Below are 27320 nucleotides of genomic sequence, written 5' to 3'. Positions count from 1 at the left end.
ACTTATTTGTATTGAAACAAACACATGATTAGGGCTTAATTAACATCGGATGTGGTTAATGGATAAAAATACATCTATTGAAAAAAAAAACTCTACAGATTTGTGTAGATCAATTAGCTAACATCAAATAGCCGTCGTTACTGTCAGAGTAGTCTGGCTAACAGACAATATTTACAAGTATTTAATCAGAAACAACTACACTGTTTCTTCTATGCAGAGTCGATAACCAGACAACAGTCCGAAGATAATAAATTTAGTCCCACTTCCTGCACAAATAACGTAATTTTGTTGTATATTTAGATTTTGTTTGCTCATCTACTAATGATCTACACGTAGCTTTACAGTACAGACTGCGGCCAGAGCCCAGGTACCGGTACTCAGCATGTCGTCCCGTAAGTAAAACAGCCGTTTTGTACAACAACTGATCCGATAATCATGTTATCTGCAGTTGTCAAAATCTGATCTGATCTTGTCAAAATGACAGTTACTTGCCATAATAATGGTGGTTAAACCATTATTATCATAAAAAACTAATGTATTTGCTGATACAGTTTTTAGAAAGGAGCTGATCAACTATTGGATTCCCAACTTTTTATTCCATTATCAATTGTAAACGAAAAGGTCGTGTTCGATTTTATCAATTCACGGATTCAGATTCAGTGTTACAAATAAATAATAAACATATCAAAGGTAACGGTGTCATTATGTAGAAAGCCCTTTTTGGAGGGTTGGGGGGGGGGGGGGTATCCTTTCGTTCTTGTCAGCTTAAGCTTTAACTTGAGCCTTAGCTAGCTAGCTTAGACTATGGTTAGGCCCTAGCCTAGCCCTAGGCCTAATATTTGTTTAGCTACTGCTTTTAAAACTTAGGTAGACCCAGGAAACAGGGGTGCTGTACTCCTTTTTTTTCAGAATGACAAATTTCAAAAAAGGAGTAGTGCCCCAGTAACTAGGTTTAACCCTTGGTTTTATTAGGTAGTTATATATTATCAACAAAGAAACCCTCTTGTATCCCACTATTAGTATGAGCACATGGCAACGTTGCAAATCCTACAAAACCAACCTTTGTTTATCAAATCCTACAAAACCAACCTTTGTTTATCAAATCCTACAAAAGCAACCTTTGTTTATCTCTATCTAGAAGCTTACAAACCTCTTCATAATGTCTGCGACGATGGAGTGGAAAGTGCAGAGATGTTGTTTCAGTCATTTCCAGGGCAGACGTCATTATCAGTAAGTTTCCTACAAGTCTTATCTTTTCTAAAACACTAAGCTCCCAGGCTCGGATTTGGGGGAAAAGGGGAAAGTCAACAAGATCGCATAGCCAGACTTGCCAAAACAAAAATGAGAAGAGACTAGAATCAAAATAACAACACAGTTTTATCATCTTGAAACTGTTTTATTTGAACAAACACTAAAGATAAGATTTATCTCTGTTTGGCGGTTGATACATGGCAGGACTGAAAGTTATTTGTTAGACCATGGTTAGACTTAAACTGAACAATTCAGGCATGTGAGACTTCCTCGTTTCAGCTGATTTCCTCTGTTTTGGTTTTGATTTTCCTCTTTTTGACTTTACTTTCTATGTACAAAAATATAGGAATATAATCTTTTACTCTATTTTTCTTGCCCGGTTTTCTCTTTTTCTCTTTTTTCATGGATAGTTGCTCACATGCCTGAACATTGAACATCATTCTTTTGAGAGTTGAGACGTCTCATCGACACACCGTTTTTTCAAACTTTCATGTAAGGTTATTCAATTATCTTTCAGATTCCGTCATTCCCACCAGCCGATACCACTATCATTACCTCCAGTACCCAACCTAAGGACTACCAGATTTTTGCCATCTTCGTCACTCTCTTCTGCTGTCTCCCGCTGGGGATCCTGGGGATTTTCAAGTCTAGTGAGGTTAGAGGAGAGAAAGCCTTGGATGCTTGATCAAAATATCAAGTTTTTATTAAGTTTTGTTTTTTGTTCATTCTCAAAAAGTCTTATCTCCTGTGCTGGTGTTACCTGGCCTTAAATGATAGCTTAAAGACACTGGACACTATTGGTAATTGTCAAAGACTAGTCTTCACACTTGGTGAATCTCAACATATGCATAAAATAACAAAACCTGTGAAAATTTGAGCTCAATCGGTCGTCGAAGTTGCGAGATAATAATGAAAGAAAAAACACCCTTGTCACACGAAGTTGTGTGCGTTCAGATGCTTGATTTTGAGACCTCAAGCTCTAAACCTGAGGTCTTGAAATCAATGTTTTATACCATCAACCTCTTTCCATTACTCGTCACCAATTAAGGTTTTATGATGATAATTATTTTGAGTAATTACCAATAGTGTCCACTGCCTTTAAAGGCAAGGTTTATGTTTGAGGATCACTCTTAAAATCAGTGGTGTTGTCAAAGCCCACCACAGCCACATTTTAGAATAAAAACTGCAGAGGGCAAGAAAGGGCAACGACAATCAGTTCAAAATACCCAGCATGGCATCTACTATCTACAATTTTTTCATTTCGTTTTCAAGAACACTGAAATTATGGAATAACCTGCCACAATCCCTCATAGATTCCAAATCCCATCAAATCATCAAAATTGATTCATTCACAATTTAGGCCAAAAAACCACAATTTAGACGACGCTCTCCTGACCTCCTTGTACATGTAAATTCCCCAGTGGAAGTTTCAGGAAGAAAACCTACCAAGTACCAAGTACACAATGTATGATATTTGGCCCAGGCCACTGATCACTCCTTGAATCATTTCTTTAAATTTCTTCTCTGAATCTTCAGGTAAGAAGACGAGCTGCCATGGGTGACACCTTTGGTGCCCACCAGGCCAGCTATCGTACCAAGAGCTTCCTCTACGCCGGTCTGGGCGTTGGGCTCCTAGTCTGGGTTTGCAGCGCCACCGCATTCGTCGTTTTTGTCGTCAAGGTCTTCGGAGACTACACATTCTCTGAGGAGGCCGTCAGGTACGAGTTTGTGACTGTAGTGGTTCCTATCGGCAAATGATAGGATCGAATGGCCTAACTGTAGGAAGGGGTTTACTTTGTCACATGATCTTAGTTTTTCAACGACATGGTTTGTCTAAAAAGTTATTCTGAACTTAGCAGACACATAAAGTGTAGGGCTACATCTTTGACTTTATTATTATTATTTTATTATTATTATTATTATTACTATTTTTTCAGCCATTTCAACAATATGGAGAAAGGAATATTTATGGCAGAAAGAGCTGCTTAAGCACAAAAGGTAGCTTAGCACAACAAAATTATGCATACCAGAGTATTGCGCAGCAGAAAGCGGTTACAGGCCAAAACTACATTAACTTTGCATCTTTTGTGACTGGTGCCTCACTCATTTTTTGCTTAGCAGACATGTGATAAGCAGTATTTTATGCTTAGCATTTTTTATGAAACTGGGCAAAGATGACTACAGCTGAGTTGCCTTGTGATTCGTGAAGGCAGTGTGTGGTACTGCTTAAATATTTATATTGTGTGTGTAAATGGGTTTATATGTTTCTATATAACGCTCAACAAATTTGAACAACGTACAATTGTAGACCAGCCAGTTATGCATCTATGTTTACAACAGTTTAAAGCAGCTTAGTGTCGAGCTGTAGTGATGTACTTACTGTACGTTGTAGATAACTCTTGAGCAAGCCAAGAGTGGCAAGTGAAGCTGTAGGTCCTATGTGTCGTGTACGTTAAAAGAACCCACTTAAGGTCGAGTCACAATGCAGCAGTAACGAAAACGATAACGATCATGACGCAAAATGAATGCATTCTATTGGTTGAATGGGCATGTGCATATTCTGCGTGGAGCTATTCAACCAATAGAAGGCGTTCTCTCTGCGTCGTATCCAGTTTTGCCATGGTGTTTCTGGCAGTGGCTGCTGCATGCACTGCAGTACTTATAGAAGGTGCTACATACTTATGGTTATCATAATTAAAACTCAGAAGCCAGTATTATTAATTTACCTTGATTTTTTGACGGAGTAAGATGAAATAACAGTTATTTTAATAGTATTCAAAAGTTCCAGTGATTGTTTTCCGTAGTTGATAAGAAATAACATTAGTGACTGCGTGCATTTTTTGTTTGTTTAAAGGTGATTATTTGTGTGTAAAAGTTCTGTTTAATGTAAAGCACGTTATTTTAAAAGTATTTTGGGAAAAGTATTATTTTTCATCGAACACCGACCTTTGAGTTTAAAAGAGTTGGGTACTTTTTCCAAAATTTCCATAGATTGACACTAAACTAACACAGTTTGATGATAATGATAGTGGAAAGCTTCCCTTCAAATAATATTGCTTACTGAGGTGCTGTAGTTTTTGAGAAATGAGTAAAACAATGTCATGAAAATACGTTTGTAAATGATTAAAATAATTTTCGTCTCATGAGACGAAAATTATTTTTATGACATTGTTTTACTCATTTCCTAAAAACTACAGTACCTCAGCACGTAATATGTTCAGGGAAGCTTTCTATTATCTTCAAACTGTGTAAGTTTAGTGTAAATCTGGACATTGTGTTTTTTGTCGTACACAAGTTACATAGACGCTTTAATCAATGTTGGTACTTCAAAAAGCTCAGTAAATAAATAATTTGGACTTGAAAATATTTATTGTTAAAAATGTAAAACTGACATAGGCTGAAATAGTTTATGTAAAAGAAAGTATAATCTTATATGAGAGATGTATTTTATAGTTTTCGTTCAACACAGTTGTCTTTTGATATTATTTACTCTTATAACCAGTTCTTACTCCACTCCTAAAGTCTTCGGCTTAGCAAGTTTAGTTACGGGAAGTTATTTCATATTTATTTTTATTTAAAATACATTTGCCAAATTCCACATTCCAAAAAGTATTTATTATGTATGTAAACATGTAGGTATATATTTATTTTGTGCAATTCAACCAAGATCCTTGATGAGTATTATAGTTTAACGCCACAATGAGTCACACATTATATAGTTTTGTACTAATTTACCTCATTAACTAGTTTTGAAAAGTTAGTTGCCATATTTGCCCATTATATCTTGCCACAGACTGTGCTGTGCACAGACCATTTAGTATGGTTTAGTATATAAAGTTGTTCCATTTTCATCAGGAACAATAGTTAATTTGTGTTTTACCCATTCCCCGATTTGTGTTAAAGCCAGTGGACAAGTTCGTATAACAAGGGTATCTGTTCTCTCATCATTATCTCGCAATTTTGATGACCAAAAGAGCTCAAAGTCTCACAGGTTGTTATTTTATGCATATCATGTTGAGATACAGACTGGTCTTTGACAATTACCGAAGGTGTACCTTCCCTCTAATAGAGAAACGTGCCTTTACAGCAAATGGATGGAGTTGAAGAGACTGCAGGTTACATGTTTTTGATTTGATGGGTTTGTTTTTTTAAATACTAATGGCTGACAGTTGAACTTGTATTCCCGACAGGGAGAGTGTTCTTACAACAGAAACAAAATAAATACAATAAATTGATGGAAATTAAAGTATTGATATTGTCCGATGGAGCTATTTTGTTATGTCTATCTTCTATTATGTCTTTGAGCTGTATATTTTGGGCAACATTCTGTCTGAATCAAACAATAAGAGACTCTTGATCATGAACAAGGAACTTGTTTTCTGGGGCCACACTGGAAAAACTACGATGATAAAATTGACACCATAATGTGTTTTCACATTATAGATACCGAGAAAATTTACACTGCCGTTATAGACAGTGGACACTATTGGTAATTACTCAAAAATAATTATTAGCGTAAAACCTTTCTTGGTGGCGAGTAATGGGGAGAGGTTGATAGTATAAAACATTGTGAGAAATGTCTCCCTCTGAAGTGCCATAGTTTTTGAGAAACAAGTAATTTTCCACGAACTTGATTTCGAGACCTCAAGTTTAGAACTTGAGGTCTCGAAAACAACTATCTAAACGCACACAACTTCGTGTGACAAGGGTATTTTTTCTTTCATTAGTACTCGCAAGTTCGATGACCGATGGAGCTAAAATTCTCACAGGTTTGTAATTTTATGCAATATGTTGAGATATCTGTGAAGGCTAGTCTTTGACAATCACCAATAGTGTCCACTGCCTTTAACATAATATTACTTTCTGCCAACATATCACGTTGGTGTTAATTTAACACGATGATTAATGTTGATACTCTCTCGGTGTATCTTTAATGTGAAAACACCCATGGTGCCAATGTGAACACCCCAGTTGTTTTCAATGCACCTACAAAACAGACATGTACAAGATGGATGCAGTAGTTTGTTCACCCTGCAAATTATCATAGATGTTAAATTTACATCGGGGATAAAGAATTGTTTTATTATTTTTTTTACCCATGTGTTTGCACTGTATACTCAGTACTTTCCCCGAGTCCTGTGAAAAAATATCACAGGCATGTTACTCGGTGGGATTTGAACCCACGACCCTAGCAATAGAACAGTGTCTTACCGAATAGACTGTCGAGATTGCCCGGTAGCTAGAGGCAGTTCGAATCCTATGTTTTGGCGGCAGTGGGTACCGAAATGATAATATGTCAAATTTACATCGGGGATAAAGAGTCGTGGGTTCGAATCCCACCCGAGTAACATGCCTGTTGTAATAGTATTTTCTCTAACTAAATACTATCAGAAATAACTCACTATGAAACAATAAACTGGGCTTCTCAAATCGTGTTGTCACAAACTCTCGGTGTGTAAGTAAGAATAATCATAACATGTGAAACTATATACAGCTAGCTAGAAACCATCCAGTTGCAGGAGCTGCCAACTGAGGGCGCTAGACATAGACAAGATGATGCACTTGTCACATCTTTCCTCCAATAAAGAAATGAGTCATACAGTTCAAATAATATTGTTCATCCAAAGAATCTTAAAGAAATAGATCAAGTTCCAATGTTAGGTCCATCCATAGAATATTGTGGCTCCAGTGTGGTTCAGTTTCAAATAATGTTGTGTCTTCAAATCAAACAATCCGAGTAGCCTTTTTAATGCATAACAAATAAACACTAACTCAACTTTCTAACTTTTGTTATTTTCTCAAGCCTGTTCTTTTCTCAGTCCTGTACTTTTAGTAGGTTACAAAGTCAGTGAGATGTGAGGGTTGTTTCACTGTGCGTCCTGATCTAGTTGTGACCAAAGGTTGTTGTTGTCCTGGGTCTTGTTGTGGTTCTATGTTCGCGTCAATGGTTGTTTCCTTTGTTGGGACATTGGCATCAAAGTTTGGGTTGATTGGACTGTAATCCTCTTTGGTGCTGCGGAGATCTCTGCGATTTCTTCGGTATGTTTTGCCGGTTTGGGTCATCACTTCATATGATCGTGGTTCGCTTTTCTTGCGGGTTACAATCGCTTTCTTCCACTCTACCTTGTCTTTCATTGGTCTGACTAGAACTGTTTCACCGACTGTCAGTGGGGGGAGGTCTTTCGCTCTTTTGTCATAGTGATATGCCTGTCGTTTCTTGTTTTCAGCGAGTTGTTGGGGAACCTTCGTGATAATCTTTGGCTTAAGAAGTTTGTTTGTTGAAGGCAGCAGTGTCTTGGTTCTGCGATTCATCAGGCGTTGAACTGGACTGCTGGACAGTCCTTGAGATGGCGTGTTGCGAAAATCAAGTAACGCTAGGTAGGGGTCAGCTTTGGCGTTTGCGGCTTTTTTGAGCATTGTTTTAGCCATCTTTACTGCTTGCTCGGCTTTTCCGTTGCTTTGCGGATAGTAAGGAGAAGAAGTTGTATGGGTAAACTCCCAGGTCGAAGTGAATGCTTTAAATTGTTCAGATTTAAACTGTGGTCCATTGTCTGTGATTAAATTATCAGGGATACCGTGTCGAGCGAAGTTAGCTTTGAGCTTCCTTATGACTGTGTTAGCCTTGGTATCTTCTAGGTAGTCGATTTCCCAGAAGTTGGAGTAGTAGTCGACTGTGATGAGGTAATTCTTGTCCCCTTGAACACACAGGTCTGCTCCAAGTTTTGCCCATGGTCTATTTGGAATTTCATGAGGGTGTAGAGTTTCTTTCTGCTGCTTGGACTCTAGTGATCTGCAGATGTCACACTTTTGGATGAAGTCTTTCACCTCTGCTGTGATACCTGGCCAGTACAGACACTCTCGTGCACGAAGGAGACACCCTTCAATTCCGAGGTGAGACGAGTGAATGCGCTGAAGCATACTGCTACGAAGGGATTTTGGCACTATTACTCTTTCCCCTTTGAAGAGAAGTCCATCCTGGATGCTTAGCTCATCTCTGATGTCAAAGTAGGGGGTGAGCAAGTTGGGGACGTCACGTTTTATTTCAGTCCATCCATTCAATATGGAATCTTTGAGCAACATCAGCGTTTGATCATTTGCTGTGTGCTGTTGTATGTCATTCAATCTCTGTGGAGTGATAGGCAGATGTTTTATCATGTTGACTGTTTCTAGTCCCTTTTGAAAGCAATCTTGCGGTTTCTCGGGTAGGTATGCTCTGCTAAGTGTATCCGCCAGATACATTTCTTTACCCTGGTGGTACGAGACCTTTACATCATAGGTCTGTAGTCTCATCAGCATCCTCTGCAGACGCTTAGGTGCACGATGTAGAGGTTTGAGAACAATCATCTCAAGTGGCTTGTGATCTGTCTGCACATTAACTTGGCGACCATATGTGAACTGATGAAACCGTTCCAGGCCAAAGATGACGGAAAGTAGCTCTTTCTCAATTTGAGCATATCTTGTTTCACAGTCAGTGAGGGCTCTGCTTGCAAATGTAACAGGCTGACCTTTCTGCATCAATGCTGCCCCTAGCCCGGTCTGTGATGCATCAGACTGCAGAGTGAGCTCCTCCTTTGGATCATAGTACTTCAGTACTGGTGCCATGGTTACCATCTTAGTAATGGCATCTACTGCTTTGTCATGGCTATCTAGCCAGCACCAGTCTGCGTCCTTTTGTGTCAACTTTCTCAGTGGCTCACAGGTAGCGCTCAGTTGTGGAAGAAACTTGCTGAGATAATTGACAAAGCCAATGAATCTTTGTAGCTCTGTCTTGTTGGATGGCTTAGGCATCTCTTGCACAGCTTTCACCTTTGCTGGGTCAGGTTTCAGTCCATCTACTGTGATGAGATGTCCCATGAATGGCACCTGCTTCATTTTGAGCTTCAATTTGGCTTTGTTTAGCTTCAAATTTCTCTGACGGCATCTTTCTAGCAGAGCTTTTAGCTTCATGTCATGGTCAGCTGTTGCTTCAGCCATTGTATCCCCTTTTCCGAATACAAGTATATCATCAGCTATGGTTTGAACACCCTCAAGACCTTCTATAACTTGGTCTTGTCGTCGTTGGAATTCCTCCGGCGCCGTGCTGATTCCGAACGGCATACGCAGCCATCTGTATCTGCCAAATGGTGTGTTGAACGTTGTCAGGTAGGAGCTTTCTTCATCTAGCTCAACATGCCAGAAACCATTCTTTGCATCTAGAACGGAGAACACTTTGGCATTGTTCAAGTCGGGAAGGATATCATCAATCGTCTTCATTGGGTAGTGACTTCTGTTGAGTGCTTTGTTCAGATCTTTGGGATCAAGACAAATTCGCAGTTTGTGTGGTTTGACAACACAGACCAAACTTGATACCCATGGAGTAGGTGTATCAACTGGTTTGACAATTTGTGTTTCAGTCAGTTTGTCTAACTCTCGCTTCAGCTTCTGCTTCAAAGCGATTGGCACACGTCTCGGTGGATGCACCACAGGATTGACGGTTGAATCCACATCAAGGTGATATTTGTTCTCGAGGCATCCTGTTCCTTCAAAAACATCTGCAAACTCGGTGATCAGTTGCTCTGCTGACTTCACTGTCTGCATTGGTGGGGCAACATAGGCAATATTCTCATGATGAACTTCTATCATGCCCATCTGTTGTGCTGCTTTACTCCCCAGTATCGGTGTCACTCCTTCATCTTGTACAACAACAAAATCTACCTTGTACTTCTTCTGGTTCTTAAGGTTAATCATCTTTAGTTTGCATCGCCCAAGTGGAATCAGTGTTGTCTTGTTGTACATGGACAACACCTGCTTCGTCTCTGTGAGCTGTGCATCTCCTATCAGATGTTTAGGGATCACATTTACAAGTTGCTCCTGAGTCGATTTGAAGAAGAACTTGTTTTTTCGCTATCATCATTTTGGCATAGATGTTTTTCGCGAATGATTTCTCCACTGTGTGGATTGTCTCTGGTATGAGCTCCATGGTCATGAGTTCCTCGTACGTTGAGTCATCGGAACTGTTGTCATCTGCAACTGCATAAACTCTCGTACCTTTCGAAAGGCATTGTTTGGCAAAGTGGTTCATCTTGTGACACTTTGTGCATTCTTTTCCATATGCCGGGCATTTCTCTTTCACAAATTCATGCTGTAGCCCACAGAATTTGCAGACTCTTCCATGTGTGGCCGCTTTCTGTCGTGTCCCATCACTACGTGCTGGTTTTCGTTGCCTTTGTTTGTATACAGCATGTACTTCTGTGGCTGCAGGTTCTTCCAAGGTTTTAATTCTTTCCTTGGATAGCTCTGATGCTCGACTTATGGCTAGACATTTCTCAAGGTCAAGGCTACTTTCTCGTAAAAGCCTTTCACGTAGATTGGAATCTTGTATTCCACATATTATACGATCTCTCAGAAGCGAGTCACGAAGTGTTTCGAAGTTGCAAGTTTCGGCCAGTAGTTTCAGCTCAGTAAGATACTTCTCTATGGACTCTCCACCCTCTTGATTTCTAGTGAAAAATCTGTATCTCTCTACTGTTTCGCTCTTTTTGGGATCACAGTGTGCATCAAACGCCTCCAGGTCATCGGTAAGCTTTGATTCATTTGTTAGCCCCAGTGTCTTGAACAGCTCTCGTCCTGTAGTACCAACAAGATACTGAAACATCTTCACCTTGATTTGGTCTTCTTTCTTAGCCATTGCTAGGTCAATGTAAAGTGTAAGCTCTTCTCTCCACCTTTTCCATGTACGGGAAAGGTCTCTGACCTCCATGTCAAGGTTGGCGGGTGGCCTGATTCTGTCCATTTTCTTTGCACTGCAGTCAGACAATAATTATGCTCACGCACAGAAATCTACCCAGGTACTTACTCCCAAGACTTATACTAATCAGCTAAATCATGGAAGGGGTCAGACCCGTCCCCCAGGATCAATAACTATACACAAACACAAAAATATCTGACTACTGCAGCAAATAGATCATAAAGTTCACTTTGTTCCTTCCTTGTCTGACGGAGTTCTCCTGGACAGTTCATGTGGTTCTTGATAGTTATTTGTTTCTCAATTTCAACAAATTATTTCTGGAGTCTAGCTGTACTTGTGACAATTTCTAAAGTAAATCTGTTACCTGGTTAGACGATCACTTCTTCATACCATACACACACACCTGGAGAGCACATGTCATGAGTTTCCAAACAATCACTAATCAGTGCAGCCTCGGTCAATTTCAATGCCTTGCCTTGTGCTGTCCTTTGGAAATCTTCTTCAATGTATGGACCAAATACACGATAAACACTTCTGACACCATGTAATAGTATTTTCTCTAACTAAATACTATCAGAAATAACTCACTATGAAACAATAAACTGGGCTTGTCAAATCGTGTTGTCACAAACTCTCGGTGTGTAAGTAAGAATAATCATAACATGTGAAACTATATACAGCTAGCTAGAAACCATCCAGTTGCAGGAGCTGCCAACTGAGGGCACTAGACATAGACAAGATGATGCACTTGTCACACCTGTGATATTTTTTTCACAGGACTCGGGAAGTACTGAGTATACAGTGCTAAAAGTAACAGACATCGGTGTACGGTTAAACAAAAAAAATATTCTGCAAATTATCATTGTAATGCGTGCCTCAGTTCCATAATGAGCTTTTCTGTGTGTGAATAATTATAAACTTTTCCTTAGAGATCACGGATTTACCAGCTTGGGTTGATGCAATCATAAATCATCCTTGTTATCATTACACAAAGCCTATAGAAGACCTATAAATATGTATCAAAATGGTGTTTGAAATAGTAGGGGGCCGGGCCCGTGCCATTTGGAAATCTGTCCCCGGAGATTCTGCCCCGCCCCCATAAGGGGACTTCCACATGGCCTGAAGGAGGGTGATTCAAAAGAGGGCGCCATCAGATGAACTGTTTGTGCACGTTTCGCCGTATGGGTTGATGGAGGGGGGGGGGGGGCAGTGGCAGAATCTGTAACCACACCGGCACGTCAGACCATTTCTTACTGATCGTCATCAAACATAAAAACAGCGTCGGAGAAAAGAAACCAAAATGGCCGCCTCCAGAGATAAAGCAACTGTTGAATCCTTATTGGGGTAAAGTTGGACGGATGTCCTTTTATTGACAGTGTACAGACTGCATGCTTTTCAAGAAGTTGAAGTATTTACAACAATAATACATAGTTTTGTTTATACATTCCTTTTTAACATTATAGGTCAAAATAGTTGGAATAATTAGTCGTTTTTTATACACTATATACAATTTATTAATTTCTGTCTTTACAAGATTATTCATGCTATTTTTACCATAACAACGTTTTCTTCATAATTACTATTTTTGAAGGCCAATTTTTGTGCGACAATGTACGCGGCACAACTCTTTAAGCACAACTGCCAAAAAGAACTTGACACGATTTTCAATTGCTCATTCACCGCACTATGAAAAACCTTCATCTCGACAAAGGAGTGGACATCTCTTGTAATGTCTGGGATGGATGTAGAGCATTCCCTGAAATAATGAGTGGTCACCAATGTTCTGGGGACTTTTTTTCAAGACGGTTAAAGGGAATTACTTCGGAACCAAAGATCTTCACGGTGTGCGCCAGTGTGCCATCCCCCACCTTTACAATACACCTCTATACCAATCGATCTCCATTTAATGACGTTATTTAAGTAGGGCGCCGTTATTTAAGTAGGGTTAGAGTTCATTGGAAGGCAGCTCATTGGCCAATCCTGACCGCCGCGAAGGGATCATTTACCAATCAATTATACCCGCATAATTAATATTGACAAGCATGGGAGACCGCCAGCATTAGGCTACACTTGATCCACGAAGCCTGATCAAGTTCCATGTTCTCCTCATTGAACCCAAGTCTCGACACTCATGGGGTGACAGGTCTTTTTCTTCAGCCGCGCCACGCATCTGGAACTCTCTAACACTTAATCTTCGATCTTGTGTTTGTACCGCAAAATTCAAGTCTCTTCTCAAAACTTATCTTATGTCACAGGTTTTCAATGACTAATTTTGTTGTGTCTGTTTTTCTTTGTGTTGTGTTTTGTTTTTGTTTTGTTTTTGGTTTTACTGCGCCTTGAACACCCAGCAGGGTGGATATGTGCGCATTACAAGTCTTATTATTATTATTATTATTATTATTACCCGTTGTTCAATATTGCATCTTTTTAGGGCTACCATACAATTGAGGGCGTGTAAAGAGTATTGCACCTTTTTTATTTGCACATTTGAATTAACAACATTGAGTTATGAGCGAGCAGGGTATGCTGGGATTAAATGGCGGCCGAAAGTCACCAATACCTTTTCCTTACAGCAGTTCTTTTGTCCATGCAAGGAGGAACATGTCAGGCAGCCATTAGCCACTCACAATTTTGTACACTTCATCTTGCAGTTCTATTATTATTATTGTATTCCAATTAATGACATCAAACCGAGGGTGGAAGTGAGAATTAGTCTGGTACCCTGCATGTTGAATAATAAGAGTCGGTATCTAAGATTCACAACCTCGCCACCATGGACAGTGCGCTGCGGCGCACTACGGCGCGCCGTATCGACTGCGCGGCGAGATCGATCACCCATGGGGTCGAGGTTGCATGATTCAGAACTCGAATTCGGCGACAGGTTTGCGATTCAAACGTTTCTAAGAAAGGCACGACAATTTTTCTTGTCACATTATTATTCATAATAATTAGTATGCAATTAGTTGTTTAACTATTTACAGAGGTTAATACATCAGTTTCAACATTTCACAACTGCGCATGTCAGTTGAGTAATAATTAGCATTGGGTTTCGTTACAAGGAGCTTTAAAGGAACACGTTGCCTTGGATCAGACGAGTTGGTCTATAAAAAGCGTTTGTAGCCGTTTAAAAAATAAAATAAAATGCATATGGTTTGAAAGATGTTTTATGGGAGTCAAAAGTCTGACTCTCATAAATTGCCGACCGTGTTAGTCGACGAGGTAAAAGGAAAACCATGCAATTTCGAGGCACGTTTGTGTGGATTATTGTACTCTACTTTTACAACATCTTTCTACCTATATGCATTTTATTACAAATGCTTTTCAAAGACCAACTTGACCGATCCTAGGCAACGTATTCCTTTAAGCTTTACATTCGTATGTACAACGTTTATATACACGTAGTTAATTTTGTATTTACATGTCCACTTCTCATGTGGGTTATTGTTCATTTATTAATTAAAATGAGCAATAATTAAGGCATTTTTGTTTACCTGGTTCAAGGTATAATGTGCTTTCAAAAAAGCTTTGATCCAAAGCGTTATTTTTGCTAATAATGAACTCTACATTAGTAGAAACAAATGTTTTTACTTAGAAGTAATTTCAATGATAATACTACTAGTGTTATCGTTACATCTAAGATAAGGAACTGTTTGACACTGGACACATTTTGTGCCAAAGACTAGTCGTCTCACTCGGCATATCCCAACATTGTGCATACGAATACGAACAGCGAAATTTGGGGTTCAATTGGTCGACGAAAATTCGCAAAATAATTCAAGAAAAAACAACTTCGTTGCACCAATCTGTGCGCTTTTATAATGTAAAAAAAAAACTGAAGTTTTTCTCAGATTCAAATCAAATATTTTAAAGAAAAATAATTACCTCTTTAAGAAAAAAAGCTACCCCAAACTACAGGGGGAGTCTTACTCGCAATGTTTTATACTATCAACAGCTCTCCATTGCTCACCACCAAGTATTTTGTTATTAATTACCAACGTGTCCAGTGCCTTTAACTGCAAGACAAACATTTGTCTATTTAAAATGATCGTATTCTGTTCAAAGTTAAACTTTACAACTACATCATCAACCTAAAAATGTTAAAACTAAAACCAAAGGAAAAACTTTATTACTGCAGAATTTTATGCGTCATTAATGCTACCCTATGCTTGTGATAGAAAACAAAATGGTTTATGTGAACCAGCATGCAGCAGACAAAAGTACGCAGAAACCATTTTCAACGAGGGTGTTTAGTTGACGAAGTCAACGTTTTTTCATGAAGAACGAAGTGGATACACTACGACTCAAGGTAAGACTATACCATCTTAGTTGATGACGTCATAGCTGTTACTTGTTCGTACGGCGTGCACGGCTAGATTATTAGGAAGGCTCTATTAAAGAATTTCCAAATTTGGCCATAGCAAAATCGGAAAGTATACAACCCATATTCATTTTAATAGTTCAATTATTTCAGTCGTACAATGTCAGGAACATATGTTTCAATAAAGTCTACTGATAAATGGAAATAACAGGTGTGAGTTGATAGACGAAAAGGATGTCTTATTATAGCTTCTTGTTTTAAATAATGGAGCGGCTTTCCCGTATTGAGTTACAACCGAACACTATTGCATTCGAGGGTGAACAGTTTGATATTCAAGATGGCCGTCAAGATATGATTTCAATGGGGAATTTTATGGCAGCAGACTTAGCACGGGTTAAATCCTTTGTTCTCTGTTACTTTATGCGCATGTTCAAACTATGTGAGCAATGAAAATAAATTTTATCTGGTAAATCTGCTGCCACCAAGCGTCTCCCATTAGTTATCTCTTTAAGAGGAGCAGCACTTTTTCTTTGTCGGGGCGAATTCGATGTCCTCTTTCAGTTCAACAACGTACACCCTACTGACGTTATCATCCTCTCGCTTCTGTAGCTCCCTGTAGAATAAATTCACAATAATTTCGACATTAATTGATTGATTGAATTATTTCTTGGTTTATTCCAAGTAAACATGCCCCATCACCCTGGGAAGGGTTACAACAACTTAAATGCAAATTGCAACTAGCATCGTGACGGAGGAGTTAGCAAAAACCGTATAGTTAACCATAACAAACTATGTTTACTTTTTTTTTAACTTAGCAGACATACAAAATAAACTTAGGTGTAATCAATTTACAATACATTTATCCTAAGAGGTCACAACAATCATTATCTTCAAGACAATAATAACATCTTTGAAGATTATTTTAAAGAAGGGGTTTTGCCATCCAAAAGCCTACCTCGCTAATCTTCCAAGTGTTTCGAAGATGTTGAACCCTGTTTTCGCACTCGCTTCAATGAAGAGAGCACCGTTTTCCTGAAATTAAATTGATCGATTTGGTTGATTGATTAACTGATTGATTGATGAATGATTGATTGCTCATTTGTTTACTTTTAAAAACAAACACTTAATCAGCTCACACAATTGACAGAATTAACAAAAACAAAGAAAGCTAAGGTATACTTATACATTAATAAATACCTTGGACATTATTCCCTTATAAACAAACAAGAAATTTCTCTCTATTGATTGATTAACTGATACATTGATTAACTCTTTTTTACTTTTTTTTTCACTTTTCATACACAATTATACAAAATTCACAAAAACATAGATAACTAAAAAATACATTAATTTATTTATGTATTTATTTCCTCAAAACCTCAAAAAAATTATGAAGATAAAAATATTAAAATTAATAGACAATACATATCTGTTACAAAATTAGTCGGTAACACTAATTAAGCTAATACTTTATCGGTGATCTCGAAAATGTTGTAGAGACCCCATTTATTGATTGATTGATTTTCCTTGTTTTTACAAAATAAACAGAGCCTACAAAAAAAAAAGGAAAAAAAGAAAACGAATTACATATACAAGAAATGAATGATGACTGTGATTGATTGATTGATTGATTGATTGATCGACTAATTAAATGATTGATGATTGGTTGAAGTTTCTTTTATGATTTGACGCCCCACATAACAAATAACACATGCTCTGGACAATATAATATCATGAACCAACGCAAACTTCAATTCAACTCGATATTATTTTCCATAAATACAACAAATTAAGAATAATACACAAATTTCGAATAAGTATATTGTTCAAAGGTAATCAAGTGGTGATTGAAGAAAACAAAAGAACAATGTAATTGATAAGGAGGCCAAACAGAGGCCTGTATTGAAATGCCCACTGCAAAATACAAATCCACACAATTTTCAACAAACACAAAAGCAACAAACAAACAAAACATAAATGATTAAAAATTTATCTAAAAGCCAAATTTGCTGAATACAAATTATTTGATAACAATACATAAAGGCAAAGAATGGCAATAACAATGGCAAGAATTCGTTTTATGCAAAATGACGAAATGATCATTACGTAATTAACTCAGTAACTTTGCACCAAGTCGTGAACGCATACAAGAAAGAAAGAAATGGCTGAATATCGGGAAACCTAGTCTTCTCATAAAAGTGGCGCTGACCTTTAAAAATCAAGACTTAAGACAAAACACTTAAAGTACCAAACCATGCATTTGATCCTACCTGTGCAAGAACCTGCGCTAACTCCTTAGGCACCTCTCGATCATAGTCGGCTAAGTCTTCTTTATGACCTACAAGCATTATGGTTGCTGTATCATCAACCTCCTATCAGAACAAACAAAAGTGATTTTTATTAGGTTATTTTATTACATTTTGGGTTATTACTCAGAGAGACAAAAAATGAGTTACACGACTAGCCACAGAGCAGTTGCAATTAGGTCAAACAAAGTCAACTGTTGATAAGTTCACTAGTGAGTAAAGCATTCTTAGTTTTATTACCAGATAAGATTCTATAGTCAAATTAAAAGTACATGTAATCTTAAAGGCAGTCGACACTATTGGCAATTACTCAAAATAATTATTAGCATAAAACCTTTCTTGGCGACGAGTAATGGGGAGAGGTTGATGGTATAAAACATTGTGCGAAACGGCTCCCTCGGAAGTGCCATAATTTTCGAAAAAGAAGTTATAAATATCCGTGAATTTGATTTCGAGACCTCAGATTTAGAACTTGAGGTCTCGAAACCAACCATCTAAACGCACACAACTTTGTGTGACAATGGTGTTTTTTCTTTCACGATTATCTCGCAACTTCGATGACCGATTGAGCTCAAATTTTCACAGGTTAGTTATTTTATGCAAATGTTGAGATACACCAACTGTGAAGACTAGTGTCCACTGCCTATAATACAATCATAATGGCTTTTAGGCACGTACTCTTATGCTTTCAATCCAACTCTTGACATTTAAGAAAGACTTCTCACACGACAGATCGTATAACAGCAAGACGCCATCTGCTTTCCTGAAGTACGCATGTGGGATACTTCGAAACCTAATAATGTCAAGAGAACAAAATCTGAATTAGTTTGAAGCACAGATTATTGACTCTATGAGCTACTTGTAGGCACCACTTGTACCAAGCAGAGTCCAATCAAAATTAATTTTACCCGCTATGTTTCAACGCCTATACATCTACAGTATTTAATTCAATGTGAGACTTTGGAACTCTAGGTGGCAGCAGACTTTGACAAGATAAATGTCCATAGACCTTTTCGCAAATACTGGGGCGCGCGCGTAAAGCTTGGATTTAGATGCATTGTGGTCTAGCTGGTAGCAAAATTTGATTCATGTCTATCCCACAATGCACCTCATTCAACAGTCTGCGCTTGCGCATTGGTATTTGCGATAAGGTCTATAGACCTTTTCGCAAAACCATTGCACATGCGAATGTTGAATGAGGTGCATTGTGGGATATATGGATCAAATTTGGATACCAGCAAGACCACAACGCATCTATATCCAAGCTTTACGCGCGCGCCCCGGCGGTATATTGCGAAAAGGTCTATTGCTAACGTAGTTCTGAGCATGCGCACATTATCGAGAACAATGGATTTTACCTGGTTAGTCTGCTGCCACCAAGCGTCATAAAAGTCCCCCATTCAATTTCAATTCAAACTCACATTTTTATTTCCATACTTTCTTGAAGGGAAAACAAAACCCAAGCGTACACTTTACCTTTCCTGCCCGGCCGTGTCCCATATTTGTAACGAGACCACGTTGTTATCCAGGACCAGTGATTTCATGTGAAAACCAATTTCTTGCAGGAAAAAGACAAATTAATTGAAAGAAAAGTTAGTTTCAAAAAATGGTTCGTCATCAACAGACAAAGCTATAATAATTATGTAAAAATTGCAAATAAGATATTTTGCTAACTAAGAGACGGTCTGGATAAGACCAAGCGTATCACTGAGTAATTTTAAGAATAGGCCTACTATAAATAAACACAAGCAAAATGAGAGGAACTGTTTTACATAAAAAACACTAATTCTTTATAAAGAGACCTGTAGCAGCATTTATATTAGAGACCTGTTTGAAAAATAAAACGTTTACGGCAGCTGCTTAATCTGAAAATAATGTGGACAACAAAACATTAATGGAAGGTTAGAGAATTGGTAAGAAACAAAACTCGTGATGATCACCGATTTACATTAAACTTACACGGTCCAATGATGATGACAGTTGAAAAAAATCTGTTGAAATATTTCAGTCTGAAATCGCATATACGATGGGAAATAAATAATATAATTTCGCGTTTTGAGTTTATCGCTCAGTGAGCGTTTTATTCGTTTTTGTTTTGGCATCAATGCAATGCCAAATTTGTAATCGTTTTTTTTACTATTTTCTCGTGACCCAGATGGCCGATCGATCTCAAACTTTTACAGGTTTTTCAGTTTATGTTTAGGGTAGATTACATAAAGTCTTATACTGCCAGCAACTGTTTTGTTAGCAAAAACCAATTCTGTAATGTTCCTTTAATACACGTGACAATAAAATTTTAATAATAATAAAACGATAAAAGACAAGAAGACAAGGTTGACATTATGAGTTAGAACAAGGAATAAAAGGTTGACCAATATAAATTTGAACCATTTAACAGATACATTAATTATTATTTTGTGCTATATATACCTATTGTGACTTGTGGACTGTCCGTGAATGTGTTATGGCAGAACCTTTGAAGGAAGCTTGTCTTTCCCACTCCGGAGTCTCCGCACATAACCACTTTGAAACATCTATCTGGCGTCCGTAGTTGTAAAAACTGTGGGTTACAATAATCGCAAAGGTTAGGGTTAGGATAGGGTACGCACATTTATATCAAACCCTTTTGAACGATGAAACTGGTTGTCACTTAAAGACAGTGGGCACTTTAATTGTCAAAGACCATAGCCTTTACATTTCGTGTATCTCAACATATTAGGCATAAAATAACAAACCTGTGAAAATTTGAGCACAATCGGTCTGCGAAGTTGCGAGATAATAATGAAAGAAAAAACAACCTTGTCACACGAAGTTGTGTGCGTTTAGATGGTTGATTTCGAAATCAAATGCGTGGAAAATTTTGTATTTCTCGAAAAACTACGTTACTTCAGAGGGAGCCGTTGCTGCCAATGTTTTATACCATCAACCTCTCCCCATGTCTCGTCACCGAGAAAGGTTTTATGCTAATAATTATTTTGATTAATAACCACTTCCTTTAAAACGTCTAATGTGAGGGCTGGTAACACTTGGTCATGGGGCTCGTTCTTTATTTCACTCTAGTATCTTCAAAGTGCAGGCCGGGGGAACCAAATTCATTGATATCCTAAACTGGACTATACCACCTAAAGAGGGGAGAGGGGTCAGGGCCCAAAGTTGTGAGGGTGTTTTTTTTTCGAGGGACTGGAATTTGTTTCCACTTCATAAATGATTCTTTGTACAGACACATACAGATCTACAAAGATAACCCTCTATAGTGGAACCATTTTCTTTGAAGCATGCTTCCAATTACCATGCTTACAGCCTGAGATAGATTCCGAGGTTTCCAACAGCCCCACCCCCTTTCCCTGCCAAATGAACTTCTTTTGGCTTACTAGTGGGGTGCAAGTTAATAATACTAGTGAAACCTTCCAGCAATTTTCTGAACGACTGAGGGTATCTCCGACTTGAATGTAAATAGAATTAGACCTTTAAAAGATCTGTGTGTCAAACGGGTTAATTATAGCCCGTACCTAACACATGTTGATGTACAATATAGACAGATTGTGCACATGATGTGATTGTAGTGTGAAAGTAAACTATGAAAACAGACTCAGCCCTCCTCACCAAAATGAACCATCAACACTAAACCAACGAGTCTTCACTCTACGAATCAAAGATGAAAGTGCATATAAAAGGTGCATGTTTGCCGGGTGCGCCATATTGTCGCTCAGCTCCTTTGAAGGTCCTCATGGGCGCCGCCATTTTGAAAAAGTCATCATGCCATGCATAACGAGTGGCATGCGTTGCAAGTTCCAAATAAGCAAAGCGTTTCTTACTTCTGGTTCTGTTACCTGCATTTGCTGGTCGCATTCGCAGTCGCTGTAGCTACTGACACGACTCATCTGCATCACGCCGACCCTCCTCGGGCGAACTTCGTAGTTTTCCTCCACCAGATTCTCGTACTTTTCCCTGTGACGCAGTACACAGAAATTGATGACAAGTTAAGGAGATTGACAATAGATAATGCATCAAATATCACAGTTGATGACGTAGTACACATTATGATGAACAAGGTAAACGATTGACAATGGATGCTGCGTCAAATATTTTTTGTTAACAGAAAACGATGACATGAAAAAGAGATTGACAATTTATACTGCGTCAAATGGCACAGTTAGTGACGTAGTACCCATAAAGTGATGACATGTTAAAAAGATAAATAATGGATACAATGTCAAATAATACAGTTGTTTACAATAGTACACAGAACATTATGACATGTTAAACAGATTAACAATTGATAAAGCATCACCACAGTCGATGACGTCACAGACAATCGTGACACAGTAAGGACAAAGGCACTCAATAATAATCATTATTCTTGGGCACTGAACCCATTTACAAAGAAATGACACTGGTTATTGAAGCTTTAAACGTTACAATCATTGTATTTATTATGGTCAAAATTGAAAACTTAATTACATAAAAATGAGGAAGACACAATTCAAAATTACAATTATCTGAAGAAACAATTGTGAAGATATACAATTGGTTTCCAAAGAGAGAAAATGCAACAAGTTTACACAATGATGAATTACAGATTATTATACACCAACTCATAAACTGTGTTGTTTAGCAGGTTCAAAAGACATAATTTCAATTAAATTACTCATTCAATGGGTACAATTTCCGTCCATTTCGATGACAAAATCATTCTCCAAATTTAAAGCAGCACAACCATGTGAAGGTAGTACACAGTAAATGATGACGTTGAATTATGCTCATTGTTGTTTAGAGGCAGTCACCTAAATTTCTTGAAACACTACGATGCAGAGACACTGCCGAATACATTTGTTTTTATTAACAGCAATTGAAAACATTCGAGAACAGCCTGAGACAATAAACTGAAACGCCTTCAATTATTAGTAGACAGTGAAGTTTCATGAACAAAAACAATGTACCAGTGTGTTTCCAACCCCCAAGGCTCGGCTTAGGCTCCGACCCAAGCCTCGTTTGATGCTTTTGGAAACAACCCAAAATACTGCTCAAAAATAAGTGAAAAGACCCAAAACAAGTGCAAAAAAAGTAAGACTTTTTGTAAAACATGCGAAATTTTGAAACATTATTATTATTATTATTTTTTTAAAGTTTCGCTAACCTGAGTTTCTCTAACTGAAGTTCCAGGCTCTGTCGGTCACGTGACTTCCTCTCCTGTTCCTTCATGACCTCTGCGTATTCTCTGCTCAGTCACAAGTTCAAATCAATCATCAGTTAAATATTTCTAGACTTTCAAAGTTTAAAACCTCAAAGTTTGAAACCTCAATGTTGAAAATCAAGAAACTTTCAAACTTCTGTGCTTCATTGGTTGGGTCATAGATCGGGCCGTACTCCAAAAGTGGCCATACATATCTCCTTCGTAGGGCATAATATACTGCAGCTATTGATAAACTGCCTTGAGAAGTTTTATGGTTTAGAAATTTAATTGTTACATAAAAACATTTAAATGTGAGCAACGATTCATGCATTACTCATTTCTTAGATTTCATAGAGCTGCTTAAAAATCCTTGCTTAGTAAAATCAGATTACCGGCCAAGACTCCACTCAGTTGTTATGCTAAGTTAACAACAGCTAAATACCAGACACATGCAATGTATACGATATGAAATTATGGCCAGTAACACGTATAGAATAAGCAAGATATTTTCGTGCTTAAGCAATTTATTTTTGCTCTATGAAATTGGCCCCAGAGATGCAGTTGGTGTCTGCTATCCGGTTGGATCCGTCGTTTTTGCGAAAATATACCGTGCGTTTTTTTTTTGCTGCTTTCTCATAGTTGACACAGTATTCAGCTGAATCTCACATGAGACGTTTATTGTTTTATTGTTTTGTAACTTTGCCTAAAATCTGCATTATGTTCAACAACAAATCTATATAGGATTTGAGGCATTGCATGGTGAGGTATGAATGTGTATATTTGGTTTGCGGTAACACCATGTGTGTATCTACTTGCCAGGTAGAGTTTGTTCTTAGAGAACTGTCTTGCTTTATTCTACTTATCTATGACCCTGACTTTTAGCACATTATTACGAAGAGCTGTGAGTTTGGCGTAATAAATGAAGCTATTATAGGGGAGCGTGACACAATGAAACAAGACTATGAGATGGGATTTATTAAAATAAAATAAAATATATCACTGGAATTATACATTTCAAAATATAATCTTACTGTTCAACAATGGTGGATAATGAACGTGAAACGCAGATCCACCAGTGTAAAACAGTTTATAACAAAATATATAATTTCACGGCTTGAGAAAAAGAAGGTTGTGGGTTTTGGGAACGAGGCAATAGCAAACTGTTCTTGTTTTGTTTCAAAGTCGTATAACCTATTGATGTTACTCTTTTGGCCATGGGGGGCTCGACTCCCTCGTGAATTTCCGAGATTTTCTCAAGATTGCGAGATTACAGTTTGCTAAGCCTCTTGTGGATATCATGCTCAGAGCAATTTGAAGATGTCCTTTGTTTTTCTTCATGGAAATTCAGCTTTAAAGTTACCGCTTGCGAACTCGTCTTAATCTTTGTAATTTTCTGGAATTCTTTTCTGTAGTTTTTGTCTCTGGAAACCCTTGTGGGCTGCAAGCTTTTCAATCATGGATGAAGATGAGTTATTTATAATAATTGCCTTCGTCTCGAACTGACTCTTTGCATTATTTAGTCTCTAATGAGATCATAGAGTGACGAAGTACACCCGGATGTGTCTGGATGCTTCGTGACTGGTTTATAAATTTTTCATTATGTTTTATTTTATTTTATTGAAAGATAACCGTTGCATGGTTGAAGTTACAGATTTTTGTTGAACCCTCCGATTCCGTCTATGTTGGGCCTATCAGACTATGTTGGTCTCTAATGCCAAATGTTTGCACAAAATTATGGACATGTTCAATATGCTTAGTTTAAGTTTATAAAGGAAAAGGGAGGGGGGGGGGCGACTTCCCAAGGGCCAAAACAATTTTTTTTTTAAATCAAACAAATGTGTTTGGGAAAAGAGGAAACATAAATGAATGAGTCAAAATTTCTTCTTTTGCGGCACTTGATAAGCAAGACGTGTTAAAATAAACGAAAGAAAAGCTAGTGCATAATAGCAAGTATATAGCGTTTGTGATAAAAGCTGGCAATTTAGGCCCGAGCAATGACAGCTTTTGGAACGCTGAGGACGCCAGTTTCCGGTCCAAATTTAGCACAACCCAATGTGCAGTATAGTCTGGTACCTTTAAAGCTATTTGAGCAATTAATACGCAATTTGTTTGGCGAGAGAATGGATTCTAATCTCAGCTCTGATTTATCTGTAAGTCTGCTGCCACCCAGCGTTCCCAAATATCTCGCATTGCATGGTACGTTTCAAATAAAACGAAGCAAACGGGAATGATACACTTAAAAAAAATTTAACAAAAAGTATTATCAGACATTTTGGTCTACAATGAAGCATTTTCCCTCAAAGTTAGTTTTTTTTAACAGCTTTCGCAAAAGCTACTTATAAGCCTACAACTGTTATGTGATTTTTACTAATATTTGGCCCATGGAAAGAGAAGGAAACAGCCGTCTGGGATAGATACCTTCCAACATACCTCTCGATGAAATCTCGTTCTCGTTCAGTCTCGTCCTGGAGCTGAAGGCACAGCTGCTGCGTTTCGTTAAGACCTGCCAGAGACTGGTCGAGGCGCAAGCGCAGTTGTGTGTTCTCCTGAAACGAAATAAAGTTGAAAACATTGGGAATGATACCCAGGATAGTCGATAATTATTAGCAATAAAAAAAAAAAGGAAAAACAAAAAACAAACCCCCAAAATACAGTAGAGCCTTTCGCAAATATAAGCCGAACAACTCGCACTTTTTAAGTGAACTGTTGTTGGTTGTTCTGTCTGTTTTTTAAATTTATACTTTTCTTTTAACTTTTTCAAAACCGTTCACTGGACTAAATGAACGAACAGTTAACCCCGATGAAGTCCACTAATTAAAAAGGGTTTACATGGAGATAACAGGTGTGGGTTGCCACAGGAAAAAGGATGTTACTATTCTGGCCACCTTCATTAATGGAGCTTTCCGTATGGTGTGCAGATTGAATAGACTCAGAATAACATAACGATAACAGGTGTGAGTTGCCAAAGGAAATAGATGTATCATTCTGACCACTTTCTTTAATGGAGATTTCTCGCACTGTGCATTAAATGGGGGACTTTCGGAACGCTTGGTGGCAGCAGACTTACCAGGTAAAATCCATTGTTCTCGGTAATGTGCACATGCTCAGAACGACGGAAACAATGACAATTTACCTGGTAAGTCTGCTACCACCTAGCGTTCCAAAATCTCCAATTGACTTCTATTCTTTTGAAGGTTTTACCTTTACAAGGTCCTCATTTTCTGATACTATGTTCGCTTCGTGTCGGCTTAACTCCATCACCATGGTTTCCAGCTAGAAAACAAACACCAAGAACAAATAAAATACATTGTTGGATTAAAGACAAATAACTGCAAAAGGTAGGGTGCTTCTATATTTCAATTGAATGTGGCCTTTAGTTTCAACATCTGCAATGTTTTAGTCGAAACCGAAGTGCAGTTCGCCAATGGGAGTTTAAGTGTTTGGTTCCGGAGGAAAAGTATAAACAACCCTTTCATTTTCGGAGCTAAAAGGCTTCGGTCTTATCAGAAACTCAAGATCTCTTTGCCAAGATAAGATAAAGTTCACACCCCCAGGCGAATAAAATCATGACCAGACAACTATGACACTACGCCCTCTAGCGTCGAAGAGTATTGTTTCAGGTTATTCCGAACAATATCAGAGTCCAGTTACGGCATAATGTAACGTACACTGTGGGGCCGTCGGTTGAATATCACAAGGGGAGTAGGAAACGTAATAAATATAAATTGAGCTTGGAAGAGTAATGGTTTATTTACGAATATATTCCCATCCATTTCATAAGTGAGGACTGACTTTTGTAACGCGGCCTTGTAATTTATTCCTACACAAAGTATTTATCTATTCGTGGCCTGTATTGATTTATCTCTCCAAAGTCGAAAAAAAACACGATTTAAGTTTCGTTTACGATTTCATGTGGGTGTTTTTGAAGAAAAAACTTCTTCTTCTTCTCCTCCTCACTTTTCAATAACAAACGAATGGAATATGTTTGGGAAAGAGTAGTTTGTCAAAATTACACGAGTATGTCAACGATAGTGTGCTGTAGACACTGGACACCTTTGATAATTGTCAAAGACCAGTCTTCTCACTAGGTGTATCTCAATATTGACATACAATTTTGACTCAATTGGTAGTCGAAGTTGCGAGAGAATATCGGAAGAAAAAACCCTTGTCGCACAAGTTGTGAGCTTTCAGATGTCTTGAAATCGAGACATCAGCTGACAGAGGTCTCTTATACAATTCAAATAATTATTTTAAGAAGTCAATTCTTTTTCAAAAACGATGTTATACTTCATAATGAGCCGTTTCTCACAATGTTTTATCCATAGAGTTATACATAAGAACTAGAGGGCGCACGAGTGATGCTTCGTGCACAAACGCCACGGGACCGCAAGATGACAAGCGTGTCATTCTGCACGCGCGTTGAATATGAAATACACGTTTGAGGTTTTTTTTTATTGAATGCTCACGCGATGCTGTTTGTTCAACTTACAAAATGGCCGCACAAACACACGCTGTGAGATAGCTGTTTTGTCAACTTAGAAAATG

At 38.0% G+C, this 27320-nt stretch overlaps 3 protein-coding genes across 8 annotated transcripts in view; 1 reads left to right on the top strand and 2 right to left on the bottom strand.

The window, feature by feature from the left end:
• Positions 1–235: 235 nt before the first annotated feature.
• LOC139943311 (uncharacterized) lies at positions 236–5485 on the top strand. The gene is made up of 4 exons (XM_071940135.1): positions 236–392; positions 1139–1230; positions 1769–1906; positions 2788–5485. The coding sequence occupies exons 1-4, from the start codon at positions 383–385 to the stop codon at positions 3007–3009; spliced, it is 462 nt and encodes a 153-aa protein (XP_071796236.1). The 5' UTR covers positions 236–382; the 3' UTR covers positions 3010–5485.
• Positions 5486–10075: 4590 nt separating this feature from the next.
• On the bottom strand, positions 10076–11023 carry LOC139943420 (uncharacterized). The gene has a single exon (XM_071940231.1). It carries the CDS (start codon positions 11021–11023, stop codon positions 10076–10078), a length of 948 nt encoding a protein of 315 aa, XP_071796332.1.
• Positions 11024–12336: 1313 nt separating this feature from the next.
• The window catches only part of LOC139943153 (uncharacterized), a 72369-nt gene continuing 57385 nt past the window's right edge, over positions 12337–27320 (bottom strand). For 2 of the 6 annotated variants that reach the window (XM_071939972.1, XM_071939968.1), the window contains 10 exons: positions 25977–26048; positions 25194–25321; positions 22740–22820; positions 21418–21550; positions 20033–20162; positions 19079–19160; positions 18281–18395; positions 17567–17668; positions 16252–16328; positions 12337–15909 (listed from right to left, as the gene is read on the bottom strand). In XM_071939972.1, coding sequence (XP_071796073.1) covers positions 15804–15909; positions 16252–16328; positions 17567–17668; positions 18281–18395; positions 19079–19160; positions 20033–20162; positions 21418–21550; positions 22740–22820; positions 25194–25321; positions 25977–26048 — 1026 coding nt within the window. In that variant the 3' untranslated portion in view covers positions 12337–15803. The remainder of the gene's footprint in view (positions 15910–16251; positions 16329–17566; positions 17669–18280; positions 18396–19078; positions 19161–20032; positions 20163–21417; positions 21551–22739; positions 22821–25193; positions 25322–25976; positions 26049–27320) is intronic. The other 4 variants (XM_071939973.1, XM_071939971.1, XM_071939970.1 and 1 more) reach the window with 3 other exon arrangements.

This window comes from Asterias amurensis, chromosome 10 (assembly GCF_032118995.1).
Source record: "Asterias amurensis chromosome 10, ASM3211899v1".
In the NCBI taxonomy this organism is placed as follows: domain Eukaryota; kingdom Metazoa; phylum Echinodermata; class Asteroidea; order Forcipulatida; family Asteriidae; genus Asterias; species Asterias amurensis.
This window is presented reverse-complemented; position numbering and strand designations above follow the sequence as displayed.